This window comes from Somniosus microcephalus, chromosome 14 (assembly GCF_052327205.1).
Source record: "Somniosus microcephalus isolate GS21.2 chromosome 14, FLI_Smic_1.0, whole genome shotgun sequence".
Taxonomy (NCBI): domain Eukaryota; kingdom Metazoa; phylum Chordata; class Chondrichthyes; order Squaliformes; family Somniosidae; genus Somniosus; species Somniosus microcephalus.
This window is the reverse complement of record NC_141000.1, coordinates 29,329,402-29,356,694: the sequence shown is the minus strand read 5'-3', so window position 1 is coordinate 29,356,694 and position 27,293 is coordinate 29,329,402. Positions and strand designations below refer to the sequence as shown.

Here is a 27,293-nt window from a genome sequence, read left to right as displayed (position 1 = left end):
GGGAGTTGCTAGTGCTGTTGGGGAGGGTTTAAACTAGCTTGGCAGGGGGATGGGAACCTGAGGGTAGAATCAGAAAGGAGAAAAGCTAAGCTGGAAATAGATGACAGGGGTTCAGGTAAAGGGGTATTTCGGAAGGCAAAGATAAAGGAGAAGGTAATAGTGCAGGGCAACGACAGGGGTAACGATAACCAGAATGTATCAGGAAAGAGCCGAGCTTACAAGCATAAGAGTGCACCAGAAAATAGAGTCAGAGTAAGGAAAAATGATAAGGTAAAATTAAAGGCTCTTTATCTGAATGCACGCAGCATTCGTAACAAGATAGATGAGTTGACGGCGCAAATAGAAATAAATGGGTATGATCTGATAGCCATTACAGAGACGTGGTTGCAAGGTGACCAAGGTTGAGAACTGAATATTCAGGGGTATTTGACATTTCAGAAGGATAGGCAGAAAGGAAAAGGAGGTGGGGTAGCTCTGTTAATAAAGGATGAGATCACTGCAGTGGTGAGGAATGATATTGGCTCAGAAGCTCAAGATGTAGAATCAGTTTAGGTAGAGATAAGAAATAGTAAGGGTAAGAAGTCACTGGTGGGAGTGGTATATAGGCCCCCCTAACAGTAGCTATACTGCAGGACAGAGTATAAATCAAGAAATAATGCTGGCTTGTAAGAAAGGTACTGCAATAATCATGAGCGATTTTAATCATCATATAGATTGGACAAATCAAATTGGCATGGGTAGCATAGAAGATAGGAGCAGGAGTAGGCCATTCGGCCCCTCGAGCCTGCTCCACCATTCAATGAGATCATGGCTGATCATCCAAACTCGGTACCCTGTCCCTGCCTTCTCCCCATATCCCTTGATCCCTTTAGCCTTAAGAAATATATCTAACTCCTTCTTGAATATATTTAATGAATTGGCCTCAACTGCCTTCTGTGGTAAAAAATTCCACAGGTTCAGCACTCTCTGGGTGAAGAAATTCCTCCTCATCTCTGTCCTAAATGGCTTACCACTTATCTTTAGACTATGACCCCTGGTTCTGGACTCCCCCGCGATTGGAAACATCCTTCCTGCATCTAGTCTGTCTAGTCCTGTTAGAATTTTATAAGTTTCAATGAGATCCCCTCTCATTCTTCTAAACTCCAGCGAGTATAAGCCCAATCGACCCAATCTCTCCTCATACGTCATTCCTGCCATCCCAGGTATCAGTCTGGTGAATCTTCGCTGCACTCCCTCCATGACAAGAACATCCTTCCTCAGATAAGGCGACCAAAACTGCACACAATACTCAAGGTGAGGTCTCACCAAGGCCCTGTACAACTGCAGCAAGACATCCTTGTTCCTGTACTCAAACCCTCTCGCTACGAAGGCAAACATACCATTTGCCTTCTTAACCACCTGCTGCACCTGCATGCTTACCTTCAGCGACTGGTGCACAAGGACACCCAGGTCTCGTTGCACTTCCCCTTCTCCCAATCTATTGCCGTTCAGATAGAGTGTATGCGGGATGGTTTCTTAGAGCAATACGTTGAGGAACCAACCAGGGAGCAGGGTATTTTAGATCTGGTAATGTGTAATGAGACAGGATTAATTAATGACCTCATAGTAAAGGATCCCTTAGGAAAGAGTGATCATAGCATGGTAGAATTTCAAATTCAGTGTGAGGGTGAGAAACTTGGGTCTGAAACTAGTGTCCTAAACTTAAATAAAGGCAATTACAAGGGTATGAGGACAGAGTTGGCTAAAGTGGACTGGGAAAATAGATTAAAGGGTAAGACGGTAGATCAGCAGTGGCAGACATTTAAGGAGATATTTCATAAATCTCTGCAAAGGTATATTCCAGTGAGAAAGAAAGGCTCTACGAGAAGAATGCACCATCCATGGCTAACTAAGGAAGTTAAGAATGGTATCAAATTGAAAGAAAAGGCTTACAATGTTGCAAAGATTAGTGGTAGGCCAGAGGATTGGGAAAGTTTTAGAAACCAGCAAAGGATGACTAAAAAAATTATAAAGAGGGAGAAGATCGAATATGAGAGTAAACTAGCAAATAATATAAAAACAAACAGTAAGCGCTTCTACAGGTATATAAAAAGGAAGAGAGTAGCTAAAGTAAACATTGGTCCCTTAGAGGATGAGATGGGGAATTAACAATGGGAAATAGAGAAATGGCAGAGACTCTAAATAATTATTTTGGATCGGTCTTCACGGTAGAAGACACTAAAAACATCCCAATAATAATAGATAATCAAGGGGTTATAGGGAGGGACAAACTTAAACCAATCTCTATCACTAGAGAAAAAGGACTAGGCAAACTAATGTGGCTAAAGGCCGACAAGTCCCCTGGACCTGATGGCCTGCATTCTAGGGTCTTAAAAGAAGTGGCTGCAGAGATAGTGGATGCGTTGGTTGTAATGTACCAAAATTCCCTGGATTCTGGAGAGATCCCAGCAGATTGGAAAACTGCAAATGTAACGCCACTATTCAAGACAGGAGGGAGACAGAAAGCAGGAAACTATCGGCCAGTTAGCCTAACATCTGTCATTGGGGAAATGCTGGAATCTATTATTAAGGAGGTAATAGCAGGACATTTAGAAAATCATGAGCCAATCAAGCAGAGTCAACATGGTTTTATGAAAGGGAAATCATGTTTGCCAAATTTACTAGAGTTCTTTTGAGGATGTAACAAACAGGGTAGATAAAGGGGACCAGTAGATGTAGTGTATTTGGATTTCCAGAAGGCATTCAATAAGGTGCCACATAAAAGTTTACTGCACAAGATAAGAGGGCATGGGGTTGATGGTAATATATTGGCATAGATAGGGGATTGGCTAACTAACAGAAAACAGAGGGTCGGGATAAATGGGTCATTTTCCGATTGGCAATCAGTAACTAGTGGGGTGCCACAGGGATCAGTGCTGGGGCCTCAACTATTTACAATCTATATTAATGACTTGGATGAAGGGACAGAGTGTACTGTAGCCAAATTTGCTGATGATACAAAGATATTTGTGTTTCTCTCTCTCCCCCCAGTTTGTGTTTCTCTCTCTCCCCCAGTTTGTGTTTCTCTCTCTCCCCCAGTTTGTGTTTCTCTCTCTCCTCCAGTTTGTGTTTCTATCTCTCTCCCCCCAATTTATGTTTCTCTCTTCCAGTTTGTGTTTCTCTCCCCCAGTTTGTGTTTCTCTCTCACCCGTTTGCTTTTCTCTCTCCCCAGTTTGTGTTTCTATCTCTCTCCCCAGTTTGTGTTTCTCTCTCTTCCCCAGTTTGTGTTTCTCTCTCTGCCCAGTTTGTGTTTCTCTCTCTCCCCCAGTTTGTGTTTCTCTCTCTCCCCCCAGTTTGTGTTTCTATCTCTCTCCCCCCAGTTTATATTTCTCTCTCTCTCCCAGTTTGTATTTCTCTCCCCCAGTTTGTGTTTCTATCTCTCTCTCCCCAGCTTGTGTTTCTCTCTCTCCCCAGTTTGTGTTTCTCTCTCCCCAGTTTGTGTTTCTCTCTCTCCCCCGTTTGTGTTTCTCTCTCTCCCCCAGTTTGTGTTTCTCTCTCTCTCTCTCCCCCAGTTTGTGTTTCTCTCTCTCCCCCAGTTTGTGTTTCCCTCTCTCCCCAGTTTGTGTTTCCCTCTCTCCCCCAGTTTGTGTTTCTCTCTCTCCCCCAGTTTGTGTTTCTCTCTCTCCTCCAGTTTGTGTTTCTATCTCTCTCTCTCCAGGTGCTTGGGCCCCAGCTAGTCACAATCTCTATCAATGATTTGGATGAGGGGACTAAATGTAACATTTCCAAATTTGCTGATGATACAAAGCTAGATGGCAGTGTCAGGTGCGAAGAGGATGTGAAGAGGCTTCAAGGGGATCTCGACAGGCTCAGTGAGTGGGCAAGAACATGGCAGATGGAATATCATGTGGATAAATGTGAAGTTATCCACTTTGGTAGAAAAAACAGAAAGGCAGAATATTTCCTAAATGGTGAAAGATTGGGGAATGCAGATGCTCAAAGGGACCTGGCTGTCCTTGTACATGAATCACTGAAAGTGAATGTGCAGGTGCAGCAAGCCATTAGGAAGGCAAATGGCCTTCATTACAAGAGGATTTGAGTACAGGAGTAAAGAAGTCTTACTCCAATTATATAGGGCCTTGGTGAGACCACACCTGGAGTACTGTGTACAATTTTGGTCTCCTTACCTAAGGAAGGATATACTTGCCATAGAGGGAGTGCAACGAAGGTTTACGAGATTGATTCCTGGGATGGCGGGACTGTCGTATGAGAAGAGATTGAGTAAACTAGGCCTGTATTCTCTTGAATTCAGAAGAATGAAAGGGGATCTCATTGAAGCATACAAAATTATTACAGGGCTTGATAGGGTGGATGCTGGGAGAATGTTGCCCTTGGCTGGAGAGTCTAGAACCAGGGGCCACAGCCTCAGGATAAAGGGTAGACCATTCAGGACTGAGATGAAGTTTCTTCACACAGAGGGTGGTGAATCTTTGGAATTCTCTACCCCAGAGGGCTGTGGAAGCTCAGTCATTGGGTATATTCAAAACAGAAGTCGATAGATTTCTGACTAGTAAGGGCATCAAGGGATATGGCAATAGGGCCGGTGAATGGAGTTGAGGCAGAAGATCAGCCATGATCTCATTGAATGGCGGAGCAGGCTTGAAGGGCTGAATGGCCTACTCCTGCTCCTATTTCTTATGTTCTTATGATAGGTGGGTTAGCAAGTTGTGAGGAGGACACAAAGAGTCTACAAAGGGATATAGATAGGTTAAGTGAGTGGGCAAAAATTTGGCAGATGGAGTATAATTTGGGAAAATGTGAGGTTATCCACTTTGGAAGTAAAAATAAAAAAGCAAGTTATTATTTAAATGGAGTGAGACATACAAAATGCTGCGGTGCAAAGAGATCTGGGGGTCCTCGTACATGAAACACAAAAAGTTAGCATGCAGGTACAGCAAGTAATTAGGAAGTCAAATAGAATGTTGGCCTTTATTGCAAGGGGTATGGAGTATAAAAGTAGGGAAGTTTTGATGCAACTTTACAGGGCCCTGGTGAGACCGCACCTGGAGCACTGCGTACAGTTTTGGTCTCCTTATTTAAGGAAGGATATACTTGCATTGGAGGCAGTGCAGAGAAGGTTTACTAGGTTGATTCCTGGGATGAAGGGGTTGACGTTTGAGAAAAGGGTGAGCAGGTTGGGCCTATACTCATTGGAGTTTAGAAGAATGAGAGGTGATCTTATTAAAACATATAAGATTCTGAGGGGGATTGACAGGGTGGATGCTGAGAGAATGTTTCCCCTAGTGGGGGTATCTAGAACTAGGGGGCATAGTTTCAGAATAAGGGGTCGCCCATTTAAGACGGAGATGAGGAGGAATTTCTTCTCTCTGAGGGTCGTGAATCTTTGGAATTCTCTACCCCAGAGAGCTGTGGAGGCGGAGTCATTGAACCTATTAAAGGCGGAGATTGACAGACATTTGAACTGTAAGGGAGTCAAGGGGTATAGGGAGAGAGCGGGGAAGTGGTGTTGAGGCCAAGATTGGATCAGCCATGATCTTATTGAATGGCGGAGCAGGCTCGAGGGGCCGACTGGCCTACTCCTGCTCCTGTTTCTTATGTAACACATCACCTCCAAGTCACACCCCACGCTAACTTGGAAATACATCACTGTTTCTTGGTCACTGGGTCATTATCCTGGAATTCCCTACCTAACGCCATTGTGGGACCACCCTAACCACACAGACTGTAATGGATCAAGGAGAAGGCCCACCACCAACTTCTCGGCAACAAGAAATGTGCAATACATGTGGCCTTGCCAGCATCACCAACATCCCAAGAACAAATAAAAGAAAAATACAAATAAATATTTGCATTAACATGAGTTTGTTCTGTGCAGCTATCATCTCTGCCTTTCCCATCAGAGACATGCCTTTCTAGCTCAGTGGTTTGCTAGTTTAAAAGGTAAATTAATGTAAGGATATTTGGCTCAATTAGAGTCCAAGTGGAAGATAAATAAGCACTGTGGTGCAGCTCATAGATGAGGAACAAATCCATGTTGGGTCCTCTGCCAAGGTGCATCTCAAATTAGCCAAGTGTCAGCTTTAGTTCAGTGGTAGCACGCTCGCCTGAGTATGAAGGTCATGGGTTCAAGTCCCTCTCCAGAGACTTGATACTTATAATTTAAGCTGACACTTTGGTCTGTATTGAGGGAGTGCTGCACTGTCAGAGGTGCCGGCTTTCAGATGAGACATTAAACTGAGGTCCCGTCTGTCCTCTCAGGTCCCATGGCACTATTCGAAGAAGAGCAAGAGCATTCTCCCCAGTGTCTGGGCCAATTTATCACTCAACCAACATCATTAAAAAAATGATCTGTTCATTATCTCATTGCTGTTTGTGGGACCTTGCTGTGTGCAAACTGGCTGCCACATTTCCTACATTATAACAGCAACTACACTTCAAAAGTACTTCATTGGCTGTGAAGTGCTTTGGGACACCCTGAGGTCGCTTGTATAATTGCAAGTCCTTTCCTTTCTTACTGGTTTCATGAACAGAATCATCCACTCAATACCAAGCAGTTTCAGTCTGGTGAGCAGACTAGCTGAGTTGTAAAAGAGTATGTCTACACAAATATCTATCAGTAATTCCTCTTCATGGATAGCTTTCTAGAGGTGGACCTCTTGGCGTGTTTCAGCAAAGGAGCAAACAAATTTAGTTAAGATTCCAAGACCACAAACCAATAACAGTGATTCAAATGAGGAGAACTCTTTACACCTTCCCTTTTACCCAGGGAATCTTTAAAGATCCAATAGAGAACCAAGAACACCCGATGGTGCCAACTTTGGAGAGCGCAGGTTTTGCCCTCAAACCCTCACTCGATTCGTGTTCTAGCCACAGTCTATCTTATGTATGAGATGAATGGCCGCTTTTGGCACATGACAGTGGATATTGAAAAAAAGGCTATGGTCCAAGAGTATCTGTCCTTATTGGTGGATATTGTTCAGCATTTTGAACAAAAGCATCGTGTACTAGTAGGCAGAGATTTGCATTAGGATGTCATGATTGGCAGATTTATCTAATTTCTCAAACATTTACAAAGTTTGTAATCTGGTTCCGTTAAGATATGTACAGCGGTTGTTGTTTACACATCTCCCTATTGAGAATTTGCTTAATATGGGGAACACCCCTAGTGCCCAGAGTTATTAGAGCAGGTAGAAACAAAAACAGCAGCAAGTACTGGAAATACACAGCAAATCAGTCAGCATCTGTAAAGAGAAATGACAGATTAAAGTTTCAGAAAGGGTTATACCAAACCTGTCTTTTTATAGTGTTAGCTAATCTATGTACTTCTAACATTTATAATCTTTTTGTTCTCTTTTTATTTGTACCTTTCATTACAATGTAGGTCCCCCACATGCAATCTTTACTTGGTGTTGCATTAAGTTTGAGCCTATGATTTTTGCAATGTAAAGTTTTTAACATGGAAAATAATTACTCTCGAGTCTTTGGTTTCAGCGAGAAATAGTGACCTTTGATCATTAATCACCCCCATTACATTACAGAGCCATTCTTTAAGTCAATGGGCTAGAAATTTGGCTGGTTAGTGCCTCCTGTTATCGCCTCCGGGGGGCAATAACGGGGCGCGAACCACTTACCGCCCGGGCGTGGTGAGAATATCGCCTCCAGCTAAATTCGGCGGGAGGTTTACGGCAGTGGTATGGCGTTGCCCGCCGATCTCCTTTGCCTGGAGATCATGATGTCATCATTGTGCGCATCGTCCCGGGCGGACCTGAGCTTCGGTTTCGCCCCCCCCACAGCATCGCCGGGCGAAAACACAGCAGCTGCAGGAGGCGCTCATTGAGAGGCCGGGTGTTTCGGGGGTGATACTTAAAGGCGAGGTGGCAGAGGTAGGAAAAAAAATACTGAAATGCTCATTCTCTTTTTTTTGCTTTTTTCCCCAGCGCTCGATTAGCCCGGCACTCTGCTGCAGTGCATCGGGCTGATCGGGCCGGATCGCGGCTGCCGTCGGGGACCAGGTAAGTTACTTTCCATTGCAGAGCCTGCAGCGATGGTCCTTCCCTTTAAGGGAGGGAAGGAGCCTTCCAACGCGGCAGTGCTGCACGGCCCATTGTACAACGCTGCTCACCGCCCCGCCCCGCCTGCTGCCTGTGCAAAACCACATTTTTTTAAAGCTGAAGGATATTAACGCCTGGTGCTAATTTTTCAACTTTTAAAAGTTGGGGTCCCAAACGGGGCTATAATGAATTTCTCTCCCAATGTATTTATTTGGGACTGATCCCAGTTGAGTAATACCTCTTGAACGTGCTTAATCCCAATGATCGAACACAGCTTTGCATCCTGGACTTGGAAAGTGTTACATTGTCTCATTGAACTCCTTAAAATCATGTTTATGGTAAATAATAAATAATAACCGTTTGAAGGATAAGCTACAGCAATTACGAAATACTGTAACTTCACAGATTTCATCCTTAAACACAATGCTACTTGTAGAACAGGTTTTATCATTCCCCAACTTGAACATCTCTCACCCGGATGAGCACAAAATTCTCAAAAATGGTTCTGAAAAATAGAATAAACATTTTTAGGAATAGGTAAAGACCACTGTACCAACTAGCCTGTTCCTAGATCAACCTCATCATTGGCTTCTCATCATATCCCGTCTCTCTAAAAGAGACCCATCATATTGCCTCTTGAATCACTTCATACTTTCCCCTTTGTTATACTACAACTTTATTTTACCCTTTGAGTGAAAAAGTGCACCTGACTTGCCTCTTTACTCCTAACTTCCTACTTTTAACTGGTACTGGAATCCTTCGCCACAGTGGACATTTCACTGGATCAGCCTTGTAAAACTCCCTTCATAATCTTCAAAAGTTCAAAGCCTTTTTTTTTACATTTTCTATATTTATGGTTGCAATCATAAACTGAATCATGTGGTCATTATAGCAACTAAACTAAGTCAGATCAGTCAATACAAACAATCGGCAATACCATTCTCATCAATGGGAGTGCTCAATTCAAAGAATGTTTGGTCATGCACAGGTTCATTTTGCACACAGTTTAATTTGAAAACAAAATTGTTAGCTTACAAGAATAGTGTACTCACTGAATATATTTAAGAAGGAGATAGATCGATTTCTCGACAAAAAAGGCATCAAGGGGTATGGGGAGGGAGCAGGAATATGGTATTGAGATAGAGGATCAGCCATGATCATATTGAATGGCGGAGCAGGCTCAAAAGGCCGAATGCCCTACTCCTCCTATTTTTCTATGTTTCTATGTACAGGGAAATAGGTTGTGCAGTGGATTAAACACTGGCCTTTCATCTCTGTGACCCGGGTTCAAATCCAACCCAGAGTGACAGCGAGGAAATCTCTTTCTGCTGGCTGTGAGAGTCCTACATGAAATGAGCTTCGACAATCTCAATCCAGTTCCTGGTAGGCTTGAGGCATAGGCCTACAGCACAAAACTGTTCCAAATTCAGGACTAATCGGCAATCTCAGTCAGACAGGCATCAGAAATAGAACAAATGCTTCTTCCGAGGTTGGGGCCAAGGCTTGTTTTTGGGGCAGAGCGGAGGGAGCTTTGCTCCGCATCTGGCCATGCTGTACCTGCCCTGGGAATGCTTGATGCCAACCCTGGGTGCGTGGAATGGGGAGTGTACTATTCCCTGGCACTGACTGAGCACAATAAAGATATAATAGTCTAGATTTGGCTTGTTGCTTCATAAACACAAACTGTTACAGCAGTGCATCTGTTGCTGAATTAGCAGCACTCAATCAACCCATTTTGGTTCACATGTAAAGAATCAAGTTCTGTGTCCACTTGTGACCACTTGTGATGAATGCTGATGGAGCTGTAAAAGTACATAGAGTGCTTCATACTGAGGGGGCCCCTGTCATATCCCCATTCAGTTTTGAACTTGGCAAAAGATTGCAACCCAAGTAACTAATAAACTTGGCCAGCTGTGCCAAGCTCTTCTGCTTCTCTCTATAGCAAAACTGGCATTGCTCCTTTCTCTTGCTGGGGGCAGGCAAAAAAAATCAATACAATTATCATAAGAAAACAAAATGTGTTGAATCATTTCCGAAAACAAATGCTAATACAAGGATGTTAAATTAGTTTTTCTTTCTTAAAATGCAAAAAAAGTCGATATGTGAAAACCCTCAAACTATCAACACATGAACAGCGGCGATGAAAATGACAAATAGGGACAGAGTTCAATAGTGATAATTAGTTTGTATAAAGCACTGGTCGCCACATCTGTGTACAGTTCTGGGCACCGTACCACAGCGCAATGTCCGGGAGTACAACAGAAGTTGCTACCGGCTCAATGGATGGCTATGATCATTTCTGATCCTGCGGAGTCCTATGTTCATAAGGAAACTGGGACTTCTGGGAGAAGGGAGGAAATCGTTTCAGTACGTTTGGGGACTTATTGGGGTCCCCTGGAACCTGGAGGAATTTCCCAGAAGTTCTTACCTCTTTTTATTTTGTCTCACCATGGTTTAGCATTACCAGTGATTTGGGAGAGTGGGCATCTAATGGATCGAGTGAGTGTTGAAGAGTCTGTTCACACCTTTCTTAATTTAATATTAGTCACACTGACTGTATATAAAACATTCTTAATATAAAATCTGCAGAGAAGGAGCCATTGTAGTCAAATCCAAGTAAGATTTAGTAACATTATGAACTGTCTTTAGTTCATAAATAAAATGAATCCTGATTTCATTGGGGCAGTATAACTATATCATAGCAATGTGAAATCAATACTTTGATATTACAAATGGGAAGAGGCATCTGTTGAAAATATACATATAGCTTCATAAATATCTTCCAAAGTAAAATATTTAGGCTGTAAATTGAATAAAATAATATTTATTTTAGCCCATTGGTTTCAACCTTCAGTTACAAATCAAGTTAAAAAGGTATCATTGATGTCACTGAGAGCAGATTTCTCTGCAGTTCATTGGTGAGATTTTCAAATCCGACTGTTACCATCAGAATTCTCCTGTTACATCCGTCTGATTATTAGTTATGTCCAACCGGGAAGGTTGAGGTAAGGCAGAGAATGTTTGTGTCTTTCTGTCTAACATATTGACATAAATCTAACTTTGACAAAGAAACGTAAATCAGGCTCTGAACTTATTCCCGTCAATGTTTGCGATAAACATCTGGTGTGTGATTTTATTCGCCATCTCCATCTAACAAAGTCCGAGGCAGCTGTAGCCACTCACAAACCTCATGACTGAAGGGGCCCCCAACCTGCTGTAAATGCACCTTAACATGTCCTTCCCTTCCTTGCTCACCTAGTCAGCAAATTGTTTTTTAAATAATCTATGAATTATATAAAATGTCCATATATGGAAAGCTTTACATATGTTCAGATCCATCAAAGGGTCCCATTGTAATGAAGACTGCACCAGAATAATTGAGGTGGACAGAGCAGCTTGTGGAGCCTGTTTGCAGTTGTGGGGACTATATAACACCCCAAATATTCATTCGTTCAGAGTACTTTGGGTAATGCTGTACCAAAGCAATCACCAATTAAGGTATTATAAACAGCAAAGATCCAAATGAAATAATTTTACATTAATATTTACCAGAAATCTGCATTTAATAGGGATTTAATATGACATGACAATTGTCCAGATGCTGCTGGAGTTATGCAGAGCAGGGATGACACCTCCCAGAATGTTATAGCCTATATTATAATAATAATTGAAAGTTAGTGCATGCTCCTTGTCGTGCATCTATTCTATTAAAACTATTTTGTTGTTTTAAAATCACCAGATTTGCATAAACCTGAAAACCTTCTCATTGGTTACAGAGTGTCAGATTTAATATTGTTTGAAAGTAATTTATGGATTGCAATGAGATACTTTATTTTGAGCTTTGCCGTAATGACAGATTTATAGATTTGTTTCTTATCGATTTAGCCCTGCTAACTGTTCCTGTGTATTCAAGTACATATTTCTTTTCAGAAAAGACCCAAATAAGGCCATTTTCTTCAACAATCTATTGGCCTTTTCACCATATCCTTCAATATCTTCCCTTCAGAAATGCATCTACTGTAATTGCCTTTGAAATCCATTTCTACGGTCTGATTCAATGGCCTTCCCTAGTAAGCTTTCCCAGGGAAATCTTTGGATTCCCTTCCTATTCTGAACTGCCTCATTTTTAACCTCTGCTCCCTGGTATTCACCCTAGTGAACAATCTGCCGGAAATAGCTTCACCAATTTCCTTCATAATCTTGAAAACTTTGATTAAACCACCTTTAAATCTCTTGTACAACAAAAATATCAGTTCAACCTGCTTAATCTTTCCTCAGCCTTGGCTCACTGGTAATACCATCCCCTCTGAGTCAGTAGATTGTGGGTTCAAGCCCTACTCCTGAGCATAATCTAGGCTGACACTCCTGTGCAGTACTGAGGGAGCGCTGCACTGTCCGAGGTGCCGGTCTTTTGGATGAGATGTCAAACTGAGGCCCCGTCTGCCTTCTCAGGTGGACACGAAAGATCCCAGCCAGTATCACTAATACAGATTATCTGGTTATGAACATACGAATTAGGAGCAAGAGTAGGCCACTCGGCCCTTCGAGCCTGCTCCACCATTCAATAAGATCATGGCTGAGCTGATTACTCCACATTCCCGCCTACCCCCGATAACTTTTCACCCCCTTGCTTATCAAGAATCTATCTACCTCTGCCTTAAAAATATTCAAAGACTCTGCTTCCACCGCCGTCTGAGGAAGAGAGTTCCAAAGACTCACGACCCTCTGAGAAAAAATTTCTCCTCACCTCTGTCTTAAATGGGCGACCCCTTATTTTTAAACAGTGACCCCTAGTTCTAGATTCTCCCACAAGAGGAAACATCCTCTCCACACCCACCCTGTCCAGAGCCCTCAGGATCTTATATGTTTCAATCAAGTCACCTCTTATTCTTCTAAACTCCAACGGATACAAACCTAGCCTGTCCAACCTTTCCTCATAAGACAACCCGCCCATTCCAGGTATTAGTCTAGTAAACCTTTTCTGAACTGCTTCCAATGCATTTACATCCTTCCTTAAATAAGGAGACCAATACTGTACACAGTACTCCAGATGTGGTCTCAACAATGCCCTGTATAACTGGAGCATAACCTCCCTACTTTTGTATTCAATTCCCCTTGCAATAAATGATAACATTCTATTAGCTTTCCTAATTACTTGCTGTACCTACATAGTAACCTTTTGCGATTCATGCACTAGGACACCCAGATCCCTCTGCATCTCAGAGCTCTGCAATCTCTCACCATTTAGATAATATGCTTCTTTTTTATTCTTCCTGCCAAAATGGACAACTTCACATTTTCCCACATTATACTCCATTTGCCAGATCTTTGCCCACTCACTTAACCTATCTATACCTGTAGCCTCCTTATGTCCTCTTCACAATTTACTTTCCTACCTATCTTTGTGTCATCAGCAAATTTAACAACCAAAGCTTCGGTCCCTTCATCCAAGTCATTTATATAAATTGTAAAAAGTTGAAGCCCCAGCACTGATCCCTGTGGCACACCACTCGTTACATCTTGCCAATCCGAAAATGACCCATTTATGCCTACTCTCTGTTTCCTGTTAGCTAGCCAATCTTCTATCCATGCCAATATGTTACCCCCTACACCCATGAGCTTTTATTTTCCACAATAATCTTTGATGTGGCACCTTATCAAATGCCTTCTGGAAATCTAAGTACAGTACATCCACCGGTTCCCCTTTATCCACAGCACATGCTACTTCCTCAAAGAACTCCAATAAATTGGTTAAACATGATTTCCCTTGCACAAAACCATGTTGACTCTGCCTGATTACTTTGAACTTTTCTAAATGCCCTGCTATAACGTCTTTACTAATAGCTTCTAACATCTTCCCTATGACAGATGTTAAGCTAACTGGCCTGTAGTTTCCTGCTTTCTGTCTCCCTCCCTTTTTGAATAAAGGAGTTACATTCGCTATTTTCCAATCTAATGGAACCTTCCCCGAACCTAGAGAATTTGGGAAAATTAAAACCAACGCATCAACTATCTCACTAGCTATTTCTTTTAAGATCCTAGGATGACGTCCATCAGGACCCGGGAACTTATCAGCCCGCAGCTCCAACAATTTGCTCAGTACCACTTCCCTGATGATTATAATTTTCTTGAGTTCCTCCCTCCCTTCCATTTCCGGATTTACAGCTATTTCTGGGATGTTACTTGTATCCTCTATAGTGAAGACCGATGCAAAATACCTGTTCAATTCAATTGCCATCTCCTTATTTTCCATTATTAATTCCCCAGACTCACTTTTTATAGGACCAGTGCTCACTTTGTTAACTCTTTTCTTTTTAAAATATCTATAGAAACTCTTACTATCTGTTTTTATATTTCTAGCTAGCTTTCTCTCGTACTCTAATTTTTCTCTCCTTATTAATCTTTTAGTCATTCTTTGCTGTTTTTTATATTCTGTCCAATCTCTGACCTGCCACCTATCTTTGCGCAATTATATGCTTTTTCTTTCAGTTTAATACTATCTTTAACTTTTTTAGTTAACCACGGATAATGGGTCCTCCCCTTGGAATTTTTCTTTCTTGTTGGAATGTATATATTCTGTGTATTCTTAAATATCCCCTTAAATGTCTGCCACTGCAACTCTATTGACCTATCCCTTAACCTAATTTGCCAGTTCACTTTAGCTAGCTCTGCTTTCATGCCCTCATAATTGCCCTTATTTAAGTTTAAAATACTAGTCTTGGACCCACTCTTCTCTCTCTCAAACTGAATGTAAAATTTTGCTGGACAAGATTTTGCTGGAAAAGACACAAACAACAAATTCGCTGACTGGGACTAATTGAATCACTGCACAGTGAGACATGCCCGCTTACGCATGGCTGGAACAAAGTTCATCTCGTGTCCTGACTGGGACTAATTGAATCACTGAGGACTAACAAGGTTCACTGGTATCCTATTATCGAACTAATCACTTGTATCCTATTATCGAACTAATCACATTCCGCCGGTGACGCGGACGGAACAAGACGGAACGAAGACCTGAAGAGGCAGAATTGGCAACACAAGTGTGTAAACTCCTGACTGGAGGAAAATAACGATATGCGCTAATAAACGAATTGATTGGATGAATGTAAATGATCTAAAACCAACTTCTTGGAATTGTATATAAGCTCGGCACGTACTACAATCGGGGAGAAGGTGCTCTCGCAGACCGCGTGGTTGCAGACTCTTCTCCCAGAGCTCTGTCATTTAATAAAGTTGTCTCTCTTACTCAAAGTCTAGTTTCCGAGGAATCATTTTTCCTACAACAGCTGCTACCTAGGGGCGCCTTCACTATGAGGTTATTAATTAATCCTATCTCATTGCACAATACCAGGTCTAGTATAGCCTGCTCTCTGGTTGGCTCCAGAATGTGCTGTTGTAAGAAACTATCCCGAAAACATTCCATGAACTCCTCATCTATGCTACCTTTGTCGATCTGATTTTTCCAGTGTATATGCAGATTAAAATCCCCCATGATTATTGCTGTACCCTTCTGACAAGCTCCCATTATTTCTTCCTTTATACTCCATCTTACCATGTGGTTACTGTTAGGGGGCCTGTACACCACTCCCACAAGTGACTTCTTGCCTTTATTATATCTCGACTCTACCCAAACTGCTTCTACATCCTGGTTTCCTGAACTTAGGTCATCCCTCTCTATTGTGTTAATACCATCATTAATTAACAGAGCCACCCCAGCACCTTTTCCCACCTTCCTGTCCTTCCTAAATGTCATGTACCCTTCAATATTCAGGTCCCAATCTGTGCCATCCTGCAGCCATGTTTCTGTAATGGCTATCAGATCATATTTATTTATTTCTATTTGTGCTAACAGTTCATCTGTTTTGTTTCGAATGCTACGTGCATTCAGATGCAGAGCCTTTAGTTTTGTCCTTTTATTATTTTTGTAACCTCTAGCCTTATCTGTTGATTTACTCTTAGATTTGTACTCTCTATCCCTTCCTGTCACGGTCTGTTTATCATTTCCCATATTAATACCTTTCTCTATTGCCTTGTCTCTAATCTTTGAATTACCACATCTTCCCAAATTTGATCCCATGCCCCCAATATTTAGTTTAAAGCCCTCTCTACCGCCCTAGTTATACGACTCGCCAGAACACTGGTCCCAGCATGGTTCAGGTGAAGACTGTCCCAACGATACAGATCCCATCGCTGTTGATGGTATCATGCTGTGCACAGATCTGCTGCTGCGTTTTCCTATATTACAACACTGTCTACTTTGTTGACTATGAAGCACTTTGGGACATCCTGGGGATATGAAAGGTGCTATATAAATGCAAGTTCTGTTCATAATCCCCGATATTTGGAATGGTTCCAAGGAAGGGTCATCGACCTGAAACGTTAACTCTGTTTCTTTCTCTACAGATGCTGCCTGACCTGCTGAGTATTTCCAGCATTTTCTGTTTTTATTTTGGAATGATCTTTGTTGCTCGCTTCTGTGCCCTCCCGAAGAGAATCGTTTTTCCTGTGATTAGCTTACTAGGACTCCACACAGTACTCCAGATAGAATCTGACTAGTGCCTTATACAGCCACTATATAGCCACTTTGGTTTTGTACTAATATAACCCAGTTCTGTTTATTTTAAAATTCTGTCAAAGATTTATCAATTATAATCATCTTAGTGATCAACACACTTTCATTTTAACACATATACTCTTTTTGGTTCCTTCCCCCAATATCAATTACTTTACATTTCTCCACATTGCATCTCGTACCAATTGGCCCGGTTACCTAAAAGATCTAAAATTCCTACTGAATCCGGTTGCATTTTTCCCAATTATTTGTTCTGCCACCTATTTTAGTCTCGTCTGTAAAAGTAGAGATTTAGCTTAGCATCCCCTTATCTGACTCCGTAATCTCCCAGCATTGCACTGAATGCCGGGCTTACAGTCTCTCTCCAGTCTCAATTATTCCCTTTTCTCGCTCTCCTTTTGTTCTTTCCCTGCCCCCTTTCCCGGACTCTACACTTGTTGGAGATTCTGATGAAAGGTCGTCGACTCGGACCGTTTCTCTGCTTCACTCTCTACACCTGCTAAGTGTTTCCAGCACTTTCTGGTTTTATTTCAGACTCCCACCATGTGCAGTTTTTGTTTTGTTTGCTTTGGTGACCGCTTAAAGCCCTTCTGATTGTATCCAGGGTTATTTCCATTGAATTGCACCCGCAGCCAACGTTTTAAACCGCGGGCTTCGGGAAACGTTCTCTGAGAGTTTCAGGACAATTGTTAAGTTTGCAGTTGTGTTTCAACAAAACTTACCACCCGGCCAACTCTGCATAGAGGAAAAATTGTTGTTTGGCCCCTGCGGTATCTCCGAGTTCAAACTTTGGGCTTTTCTTACACCGAACTCCCAGTGTTTAATTTCATGTCCCTTTCAAAGTCTCTGCTCCTTTGAGATTCCTTTCACTTTGCTTTTAATCGACATCATTGCACATTTATTGCACAGAGTCAATTGTCTTTTTATTATTATTTTAGTTTCACCAAGACCGGTGATGAACAAATCTGATATTTTGATTCAGGCAAGATGTATCTGCCACCTGTGGAGAGAGAACTGTGCTGAGGGACTGAGTCAAGGTTCAGATGTGTTTCCCCGTGGGATTTCAGCCAAGTAACTGTCGAGGGAGTTCCTCGTTCCCTTTCATCTGTATCCTTCTATATATCGGGGCTCTGATGTAAGTTATGAAGAGGAAGGTGGTAATTTTAGCTCTGCAGACGCAATGGTCCCTCCCACCCCACAAGCCACGCCAGAACCCCTGGGAGGCGATCTTTGGAGGCGGCGCCCTCGTTGTGCTGAACCTTCAGCCCAGAGCGAGATGGGACTTGAGTGAAACTCTGCTGCGGCTTCAATCCGGGGCAAGTCCGGCACACCAGAGCAATAGATATCTTCAAAGGGACTTGGTTCTTGTTCCGCCTGGAGACTAGATACTTTGCCAGTGAGCTCAAGCAAGCAATATCCGAGAAGGCGCAACTTCTATTAAAGGTTGGTAGAGTAACTTCAATCCTAGCAACTCCTTATTGTGACCCGGACCTCCGTATCTGGCTGCACCCATCGTCAATCCGAGGGGTTGGGGCGGTGCTGCGAGATACTCTCGGTTGCTCATACGGTCTGTATATCTGAATGGACCGATAGCCCCTGCAGAATGGAGAATATTTCCATTAATGGTACTTTGCCACCGCTTTTTCGTTGTGACAACGAATCCTGTCCTCTCTTCCCTGTCTCCACCTTGATCCCAGTGACAATCATCTGTATCATCCTGTTCATCATCGGGGTCACTGGCAATACGTTGACTGTCCTGATCATAAGACGGTACAAGGACATGAAGACCACCACCAACCTCTACCTGTCCAGCATGGCGGTGTCGGACCTGCTGATCTTCCTCTGCTTGCCTTTTGACTTGTACCGCCTGTGGAAGTACAAGCCTTGGCTCTTTGGGGACTTCTTGTGCAGGTTTTACCAGTACATCATCGAAAGCTGCACCTACGCCACCATTCTGCACATCACAGCTCTGAGCATCGAGAGGTACCTGGCCATCTGCTTCCCTCTCAAAGCCAAAGTCTTCATCACCAAGCAAAGAGTAAGATCTGTCATTGCCTTGCTGTGGACTCTAGCACTACTGTCTGCTGGACCCCTCTTCTTCCTGCTTGGAGTGGAACATGACATGTGCAAGCACACCGAATACGCCGTCAGCTCGGGGATCCTAGACATCATGATCTGGGTCTCGACCATCTACTTCTTCTTCCCCATGTTCTGCCTCACGTTCCTCTATGGGTTCATAGGCAGGAAACTGTGGAGAAGCAAGGACGAGATCAAGGGTCCGAATGCTGCAAACAGGGAGAAATATCACAAGCAGACAGTCAAGATCTTAGGTAAGTCTATTATAAAATATAATAAGGAATAGTCAACATGGGGAAGGGGAAGGTCTTGCTTGACCAACCTTATTGAATTATTTGAAGAGGTAACAGAGAGAGTAGACAATGGTAATGCAGTAGATGTAACTTATCTGGATTTTCAAAAGGCCTTCGATAAGGTACCCCATAATAGACTAATGAATAAGGTCAGAGAATGCGGAATCGGGGACAAGTAGCAGAATGGATTGGTGGCTGGCTTCAGGACAGAAAGCAGCGAGTCGGAGTAAATGGTAGCTGTTCACAGTGGCAGAAAGTGGGTAGTGGTGTTCCACAAGGATCAGTGCTGGGACCACTGTTGTTCACAATTTACATTAATGATTTAGACTTTGGAATCAAAAACACAATTTCTAAATTAGCGGATGGCACCAAATTGGGGGGGGGGGGGATAGTCAATACTGAGGAGGACTGCAACAAGTTACAGGAGGACATTAATACATTTGCAGAATGGGCACATAATTGGCAAATGAAGTTCAACACAGATAAATGTGAGGTATTACATTTTGGTAGGAAGAATAGGGAGGTTACTTATTACTTGGAGTGTGCAAGTTTAGGTGGGGTAGAGGAACAAAGGGATCTCGGAGTACAAATACACAAATCACTAAAAGTTGCGACACAGGTTAACAAAGCCATAAAAAAAGCAAACCAAGCAAAGTAGGGAAGTTATGTTAAACCTGTATTGAACCTTGGTTAGACCACACCTAGAGTACTGCAGACAGTTCTGGTCGCCATATTATAAAAAGGATATAGAGGCACTGGAGAGGGTGTAGAGAAGATTTACAAGGATGATATCAGAAATGCGAGGGTATACATATCAGGAAAGGTTGAACAGGCTGGGTCTCTTTTCTCTTGAAAAGAGAAGGCTGAGGGGTGACCTAATAGAGGTCTTTAAAATTATGAAAGGTTTTGATAGTGGATACAGAGAGAATGTTTCCATTTGTGGGGACGAGCATAACTAGAGGCCATCAATATAAGATAGTCACCAAGAAATCAAATAGGGAATTCAGAAGAAACTTCTTTACTCAGAGTAGTGAGAATGTGGAACTCGCTACCACAGGGAATGGTTGAGGCGAATAGTATAGATGCATTTACGGGGAGGCTAGACAAGCATATGAGGGAGAAGGGAATAGAGGGTTATACTGATAGATTTAGATGAGGAAAGACAGGAGGAGGCTCGTGTGGAGCATAAACGCTGGCATGCACTGGTTGGGCCGAATGGCCTGTTTCTGTACCGTATATCCTATGTATGTAATCCTATGTATGCCCATTGGTTAGATAAGAAGCAATAATATGCTTAGATTTTACCCATGAAATGTATCCAGGTGAGAAGAATCGCTATTGTGTTATCTCCCCTTCAAAACAGACATCACCTAGTTGAGCAGTCTGGTTTCCAGTACTTTCACTGCGCGACTCCAAAGGGCAATTCAAAGGTGCAAAATGAAAAATTCCACAGTAGTTTTAGACTGTCCAAGTTTCAAAATAAATTAAATGTACCGCCACACACAAAAACAAAATATTTTGTGTGTAACCAGTCTGTTTAATAAATAATTATAGTGTTTCACATCAACCTCTACAACCAAACTAAGATGTGAAGTTGGGTTGTTGCGGTGATTTGAATTTTGCTCAGCTTTAAATGACACAATGAAGCGGTCCGGCCAGTCCTGTTGTTCTCAACCTCCTTCAAGTTCTCTTGCTGCTACTTTATTCCAAAACCTTTTGGCGCGGATGCTGCAGGAAAATGACTTCTTGTAGACAATGCAAAACGACACAAAGCTGTGGGGCGGGGAGCAGAAAAATCTGTGTAAAAACTCAGAGCTTGTAATGAACAAAATATAACCAGTGAGCCATAGAAAAGGACTGTGAATTTGCTTATCCAGCTTATGTGCGGATTATTCGCTGTTCTAATGTTATATTTTTGTCCGTGAGAAGTATTTTCAATCTAGTTATCTATCACTTTCTCTGTATAAATCTGTATTAGGAACACAACTCCTATCTGTGGAAAAGTTTAGTTTGTGACACATTATCAGAAATGTGTTCAGTAATGTTTTTTTTCTACATGTTTGTTTTGTTCCTGGCCTGCAAACATTGTATTGCAACAGATGTCTCGAAAAAAAAGCTTTCGATTGTCAAGCTATTGAATGCGTACGTTGGGCATAATAGAGCTGGTGTTGTAACTCTTATATACACATTGAGAGTTGCTGCATGCTTTGTTTGTTGTCAATAACCCCACGTCTATCTGTAAATGTGGTGTCCTACATCTGGATGATTCTAAAGAAAGACTTGCATTTATATAGCGCCTTTCATGACCACCGGATGTCTCAAAGCGCTTTACAGCCAATTAAGTACTTTTTGAAGTGTAGTCGCTGTTGTAATTTAGGAAACGAGGCAGCCAATCTGCGCACAGCAAGCTCCCACAAACAACAATGTGATAATGACCAGATAATCTGTTTTAGTGATGTTGATTAAAGGATAAATATTGGCCAGGACACCGGGGATAACTCCCCTGCTCTTCTTCGAAATAGTGCCATGGGATCTTTTATGTCCACCTCAGAGGGCAGACGGGGCCTCGGTTTAACATCTCATCCGAAAGATGGCACCTTCGACAGCGCAGCACTCCCTCCGCACTGCACTGGAGTGTCAGCCTAAATTTTTGTGCTAAAGTCTCTGGAGTGGGACTTGAACCCACAACCTTCTGACTCAGTCAAAATAGGAATCCCACAATAAATAGAACTGTGCTGGACTAATGGTCATGTTTCCCTTCTGTCTTCTCAGCTGTGGTTGTCTTGGCGTTTGCTATCTGCTGGTTGCCTTTCCACATTGGCCGAAATCTCTTCTCCAACGCCACGAAGAGTGGGGGCGTCGATATGTTCTTTTTCAGTCAGTATTTCAACGTCATCTGCTTGCTACTGTTCTACCTCAGCGCCTCCATCAACCCTGTCCTCTACAACCTCATGTCCAGAAAATACAGAACAGCAGCCCACAAGCTGCTGTTCACTCGCCAGGCCCGGCCGTGGTCCTTCTCCAGCACCAGGGATACCAGGGATGACACTTTAGGCTGTACGGAGACGAGCACCAGCATCTAAAACAGCCAAGGGAGACAATGGATAAATCTATTGGATAAACAGGGAATGAAAGAGAGGGGAGGGAAACTCTACAAAATGTTACATTTCTAGAAACAGGCATTGTGCTTTTCTGTGTAAATGTTTATAATGTATCTTGTTTGATGAAGTGGTTTGCTCTATCAGCATCATGTGCAAATTTGCTCTATGGCTATTGTGATGTGGGTTTTCTAACTTTTGAACAATTGCTAAGCTGCTTTGGTATAAATTGGGTTGCAATCTGCCATTGCATGAGTCTATAAGAAGGTGTGAAGGGACTTTAACTGGTTATAAATTCAAACTAGAAAACTATATGATGCTGTACAGTTCCCAGCGAGCTCTATGTAAAGATGTGTATAAATATTGTAACTTGACTTCACCAGATAGGAGAAAAACGGAAGTGGAAGCTAATTGTTTCTGTGCCTTTTGGCAGTTGTACAGGGCCTTGGTGAGACCACACCTTGAGTATTGTGTGCAGTTTTGGCCACCTTACCTGAGGAAGGATGTTCTTGCCATGGCAGGAGTGCAGCGAAGATTCACCAGGCTGATACCTGGGATGGCAGGAATGACGTATGAGGAGAGATTGTGTCGATTGGGCTTGTACTCACTGGAGTTTAGAAGATTGAGAGGGGATCTCATCGAAACCTATAAAATTCTGTCAGGCCTGGACAGATTAGATGCAGGAAGAATGTTCCCGATGGCCGGGGAGTCCAGAACTAGGGGTCATAGTCTAAGGATAAGGGGTAAGCCATTTAGGACTGAGATGAGGAGGAATTTCTTCACCCAGTGGTGAACCTGTGGAATTCTCTGCCACAGAGGGCGGTGGAGGCCAGTTCATTAAATATATTCAAGAAGGAGTTGGATAATATATTTCTTAAGGCTAAAGGGATCAAGGGCTATGGGGAGAAGGCAGGGACAGAATTTGGATGATCAGTCATGATCTCATTGAATGGCGGAGCAGGCTCGAGGGGCCGAATGGCCTACTCCTGCTCCTATCTTCTATGTTTCTATGTTTCTATGCCATGATGATTGCACAGTGTTCAGCTCCATCCGTAATTCTGCAATGAAGCAGTCCGTGTCCGCATGCATAACATCCAGGCTAGGGCTGCTGTGACAAGTAATATTCATGTCACGCGAGTGTCGGGCAATGACCATCTCCAACAAGTCAGAGTCTAACCACATCCCATCGACATTCAATCAATTACCATTGTTGAATCCTCCACCATCAATATTCTAGGGGTCACCATCGACCAGAAACTGCAATGGACCAGCCACGTAAATGCCATGGCTACTAGAGCAGGTATTCTGCAGCAAGTGGGTTATCTCCTGACTCCTCAAAGGCTCTACTACTACCTACAAGGCACAAGTCAGGAGTGTGATGGAATACTCTCCACTTGCCTGGATGAGTGCAGCTCCAACAACACTCAAGAAGCTCAACACCATCCAGGACAAAGCAGCCTGCTTGAATGGCAGCCCATCCACTGGCTTAAACATCCACTAGCTCCACCACCGACACACAGTGGCTGCAGTGTGCACCATCTACGGGATGCACTACAGCAACTCATCGAGGCTTCTTTGACAGCACCTCCCAAACCCATGACCACCACCTAGAAGGACAAGGGCAGCAGGCACATGGGAACACCACCAACCTCCAAGTTCCCCTCCAAGTCACACACCATCCCGGCCTGGGCATATATCGCCGTTCCTTCATCGTCACTGGGTCAAAATCCTGGAACTCCCTCCCTAACAGCACTGTGGGAGTACCTTCACCACACGGACTGCAGCGGTTCAAGAGGGCGGCTCACCACCACCTTCACAAGGGCAATTAGGGATGGGCAATAAATGCCACCCTTACCAGTGACACCCACATCTCGAGAATGAATTTTTAAAAAGGATCTCCTTATAGTCTAGAAGATGGTGCAGCATATCACCTCCTTTGGGACATACAGTCAATTGACTAAAGCAGCAAGGGAAATGGGTGGTGGGGGGTCTTTGTCATGTATCAGCCTGGTGTCGTGTGATTCAGAAGTTGATTCAGAATCAGATGTAAATGTGAGGAAAATTTAACTATCCCCCAAAAAATTGTTGTCTGGTTGTAAAAATAGGAACAAGTTTTCTGTCGTGTTCTGTGAAGTTGTGTGCACTGTGACTCTGATTGTAATAATTACAGCTATGTAATAATTAAAACTGTTAACATGCGCATCATTTACATTTGATAACCTCACATAGCTATATGTCTCTACAAAACCATAGCTTTCAAACAGTGACAAAATAATGAAAACATGATAGTAACATACTTAAATTGCCATTACCACTTAAAGACACCAGTGCACTTCAAGGAAGACCAAGCAAGTGAAAGGTAGTGATTGTGTCTCAGGCAGCATCCCATGCTTACCAGGAATCCCATTCAAAAAAGTTTACAACAGTATCGCTCACTCACTATACGCTGCCGTTGTCAAGTCATTCCATACAGTTCGTTTTCAGAGCTGAAATGGGCAGAATGAAATGTTGGGTCGGATATTCCGAAGCACATGCGCTGAAAACCAGCATTTCCGATCGCGCTTGACAGATCGGACGCCTGCCCTGGAGAAGGGCCTCTGTAGGCGGATAGTTCCGCTTTCTGGAGAACCTCCGCCTGCAGAAAACCCTTAGAAATCTTACGCCCGGTAAAAGCAGGTGTAAGGCCTGCTTTTACCAGCATAAGAGTTGAAAAAACTTTTTTTTTTTAAATTTCTTTTAAAAAAAAGTAAGTTTATTTTTAGCCTCGTAAAAAACTTTAATTATTTTTTTCAAAAAATTACATTTTTGTTTAAAATATTTAATTTATTGTAGTTTCAACTAATTTTAAAAAGGTGATTTAAAAAACAATGTATTTAAAGTTTTACTATGTTTTTGGGGTGATCTCCATCATAGTGGTTAGCACTGTTGCCTCACAGCGCCAGAGACCCGGGTTCGAATCTGGCCTCGGGTGACTGTCTGTGTGGAGTTTGCACATTCTCCCCGTGTTTGCGTGGGTTTTCTCCGGGTGCTCCGGTTTCCTCCCACAGTCCAAAGATGTGCGGATTAGGTTGATTGGCTATGATAAATTGACCCTTAGTGTTAGGAGGATTAAATACGTGGGGTTACGGGGATAGGGTGGGATATGTGTTGGTGTAGGGGTTACGGGGATCGGGTGGGATATGTGTCGGTTCAGGCTCGATGGGCCGAAATGGCCTCTATCTGCACTGTGGGGTTTCTGTGATTCTGTGTGATTTGACAGGTCTATCAAGTGTATGAAGGGAGATTCCCTTCTGCTATTGGCTGGCCTGGCCCACGTGATCCCAGGGACGCTTGCGAACCGCATGCGCCTCTGGGATACATGGGCCCTGCACATTTGGAGTTTGGAGAGGCCCAGGAGTGGAAGTATAGGTGCCTCGGCAACCCTCAGGTAAGGTCGTAGATTTTTTCCAGATCAGAGGCCTCTGCATGCAGGAAGCCTCCGATCGGAAAATACGGCCCAATGTGACAAATGCTCCTTTAATAGTATCATGCTGCAGTGATATGTGAGAATGGTGCCAGTCTCCTGGTGATTGGCTGTCGCTAAGCCGGTGTGTTCCAGTTATTTGTGGCATACACCAGTTACTTACCTTAAGCTTTGACATGTCTCATCTGGGCTAAACACTAACCACAGGAAACAACTGTGATGTTCCATCACTTCACACTACTGTATGTACATTAGGGGAGTCCTTGGGTTACTCACTCTCATTCCGTTAATCCATGCAGTAGGTATGAAAAGAAAAGGCTAAAATGGAGTGTTCATAATACTCTACAAAATGTTCTGTGTGTCAGCTTGGCTCAGTTCCATTAGGGTAATGGAAATAAAAATAAAGACTTGCATTTATATAGCACCTTTCACGACCACCGGACGTCCCAAAGCGCTTTACAGCCAATGAAGTACCTTTGATGCATAGTCACTGTTGTAACATAGAAAACGTGGCAGCCAATTTATGCACAGCAAGCTCCCACACACAGCAATGTGATAATGACCAGATAATCTGTTTTAGTGATGTTGATTGAGGAATAAATATTGGCCAGGACACCAGGGAGAACTCCCCTGCTCTTCTTCGAAATAGTGCCATGGGATCTTTTACATCCACCTGAGAGCGCAGACAGGGCCTCGGTTTAACATCTCATCTGAAGGACAGCACCTCCGACAGTGCAGCACTCCCTCCGCACTGCACTGGAGTGTCAGCCTAGAGTTTTGTGCTCAAGTCTCTGGAGTGGGACTTGAACCCACAACCTTCTTGACTCAGGGGCTAGTGTGCTACCAACTGAGACACGGCTGGAGCTCTCTCCCCAAAAATGCTCTGGCTGCTTGGTCAATAGAAATTTTCAAAACTGAGTTTCACAAATTTTTATTAGGTAAGGGTGTCAAGGGATATGGATCAAAGGCGAGTAAATGGAATTGAAGTACAGATCATACATGATCTAACTGAATGGCAGAACAGGCTCAAGGGGCTGTTGCTATATTTCTTTCAGAAAATGCTGGCATGCTTAAAATATGTTGCTAAGGAATATAAATTCAAATTTGAGTTTGTAGATAACAGAGAGGCAAGAGATTAGTCCCTGTGATATTTGAGCAGAGTCCATCTGTATTTTGCATCTCACTGTTTTTTGGACGATATCTTCTATTCCTCAGTGGTGCAGTAGGGGGTGAGTTCATCTCTTAGAGTCAGTGGACATGTCTGATCTCTGGAGAAGGAATAGTGAGAAGTGTTGAACTGCGCATTCTCTAGTAATCTGGTACTGTGTATGCATCAGATCCCTGGATGCCTCCTAGAAAGGACAAATGTGCTTGTATTCTCTGGGCAGTTCTGTGACAGTCAGAATGCAAATTGGTGCCCATGGTGGCAGCATTCATCTGGCTTCACATTTCCCAAGACTTGGGGGCCGAAAAAACCTAATCCCTCACCCCAACACTACGACAGTACCCCAAATACGTTTCACATCTGTTAGATTCATGGTCTACTGCATTATTGTGTTATTCTGGAATCCAACTAAATAATGACCCTTGTGCTTCTCTGGCATTGTGTTGCTCATGAGGTGTCAGCCGTGGCTCAGTGGTAGCACTCTCTAGGTGGGAGGGGCTAGGAGTGAGCAGCTGCTGCTGGGTGCTTGATTACTGCAGGGAGTTGGAGTTTGTAAAAAGTTGGTGGTGGAT

General features: G+C 43.0%; 1 protein-coding gene across 1 annotated transcript; it reads left to right on the top strand.

Annotated features, from left to right (window-relative positions):
• Nucleotides 1-17,907: 17,907 nt before the first annotated feature.
• Nucleotides 17,908-24,289, top strand: mlnr (motilin receptor). Its single transcript, XM_086006445.1, has 2 exons — nt 17,908-18,956; nt 21,768-24,289. The coding sequence occupies exons 1-2, from the start codon at nt 18,230-18,232 to the stop codon at nt 22,076-22,078; spliced, it is 1,038 nt and encodes a 345-aa protein (XP_085862571.1). The 5' UTR covers nt 17,908-18,229; the 3' UTR covers nt 22,079-24,289.
• Nucleotides 24,290-27,293: the final 3,004 nt, after the last annotated feature.

Excerpts from the sequence above, each read along its gene's own strand:
- mlnr (XM_086006445.1), top strand. The coding sequence starts at position 18,230 with ATGGAGAATATTTCCATTAATGGTACTTTGCCACCGCTTTTTCGTTGT. Across the intron at positions 18,957-21,767 it reads GCAGACAGTCAAGATCTTAG|CTGTGGTTGTCTTGGCGTTT; the intron begins GTAAGTCTATTA and ends CTGTCTTCTCAG.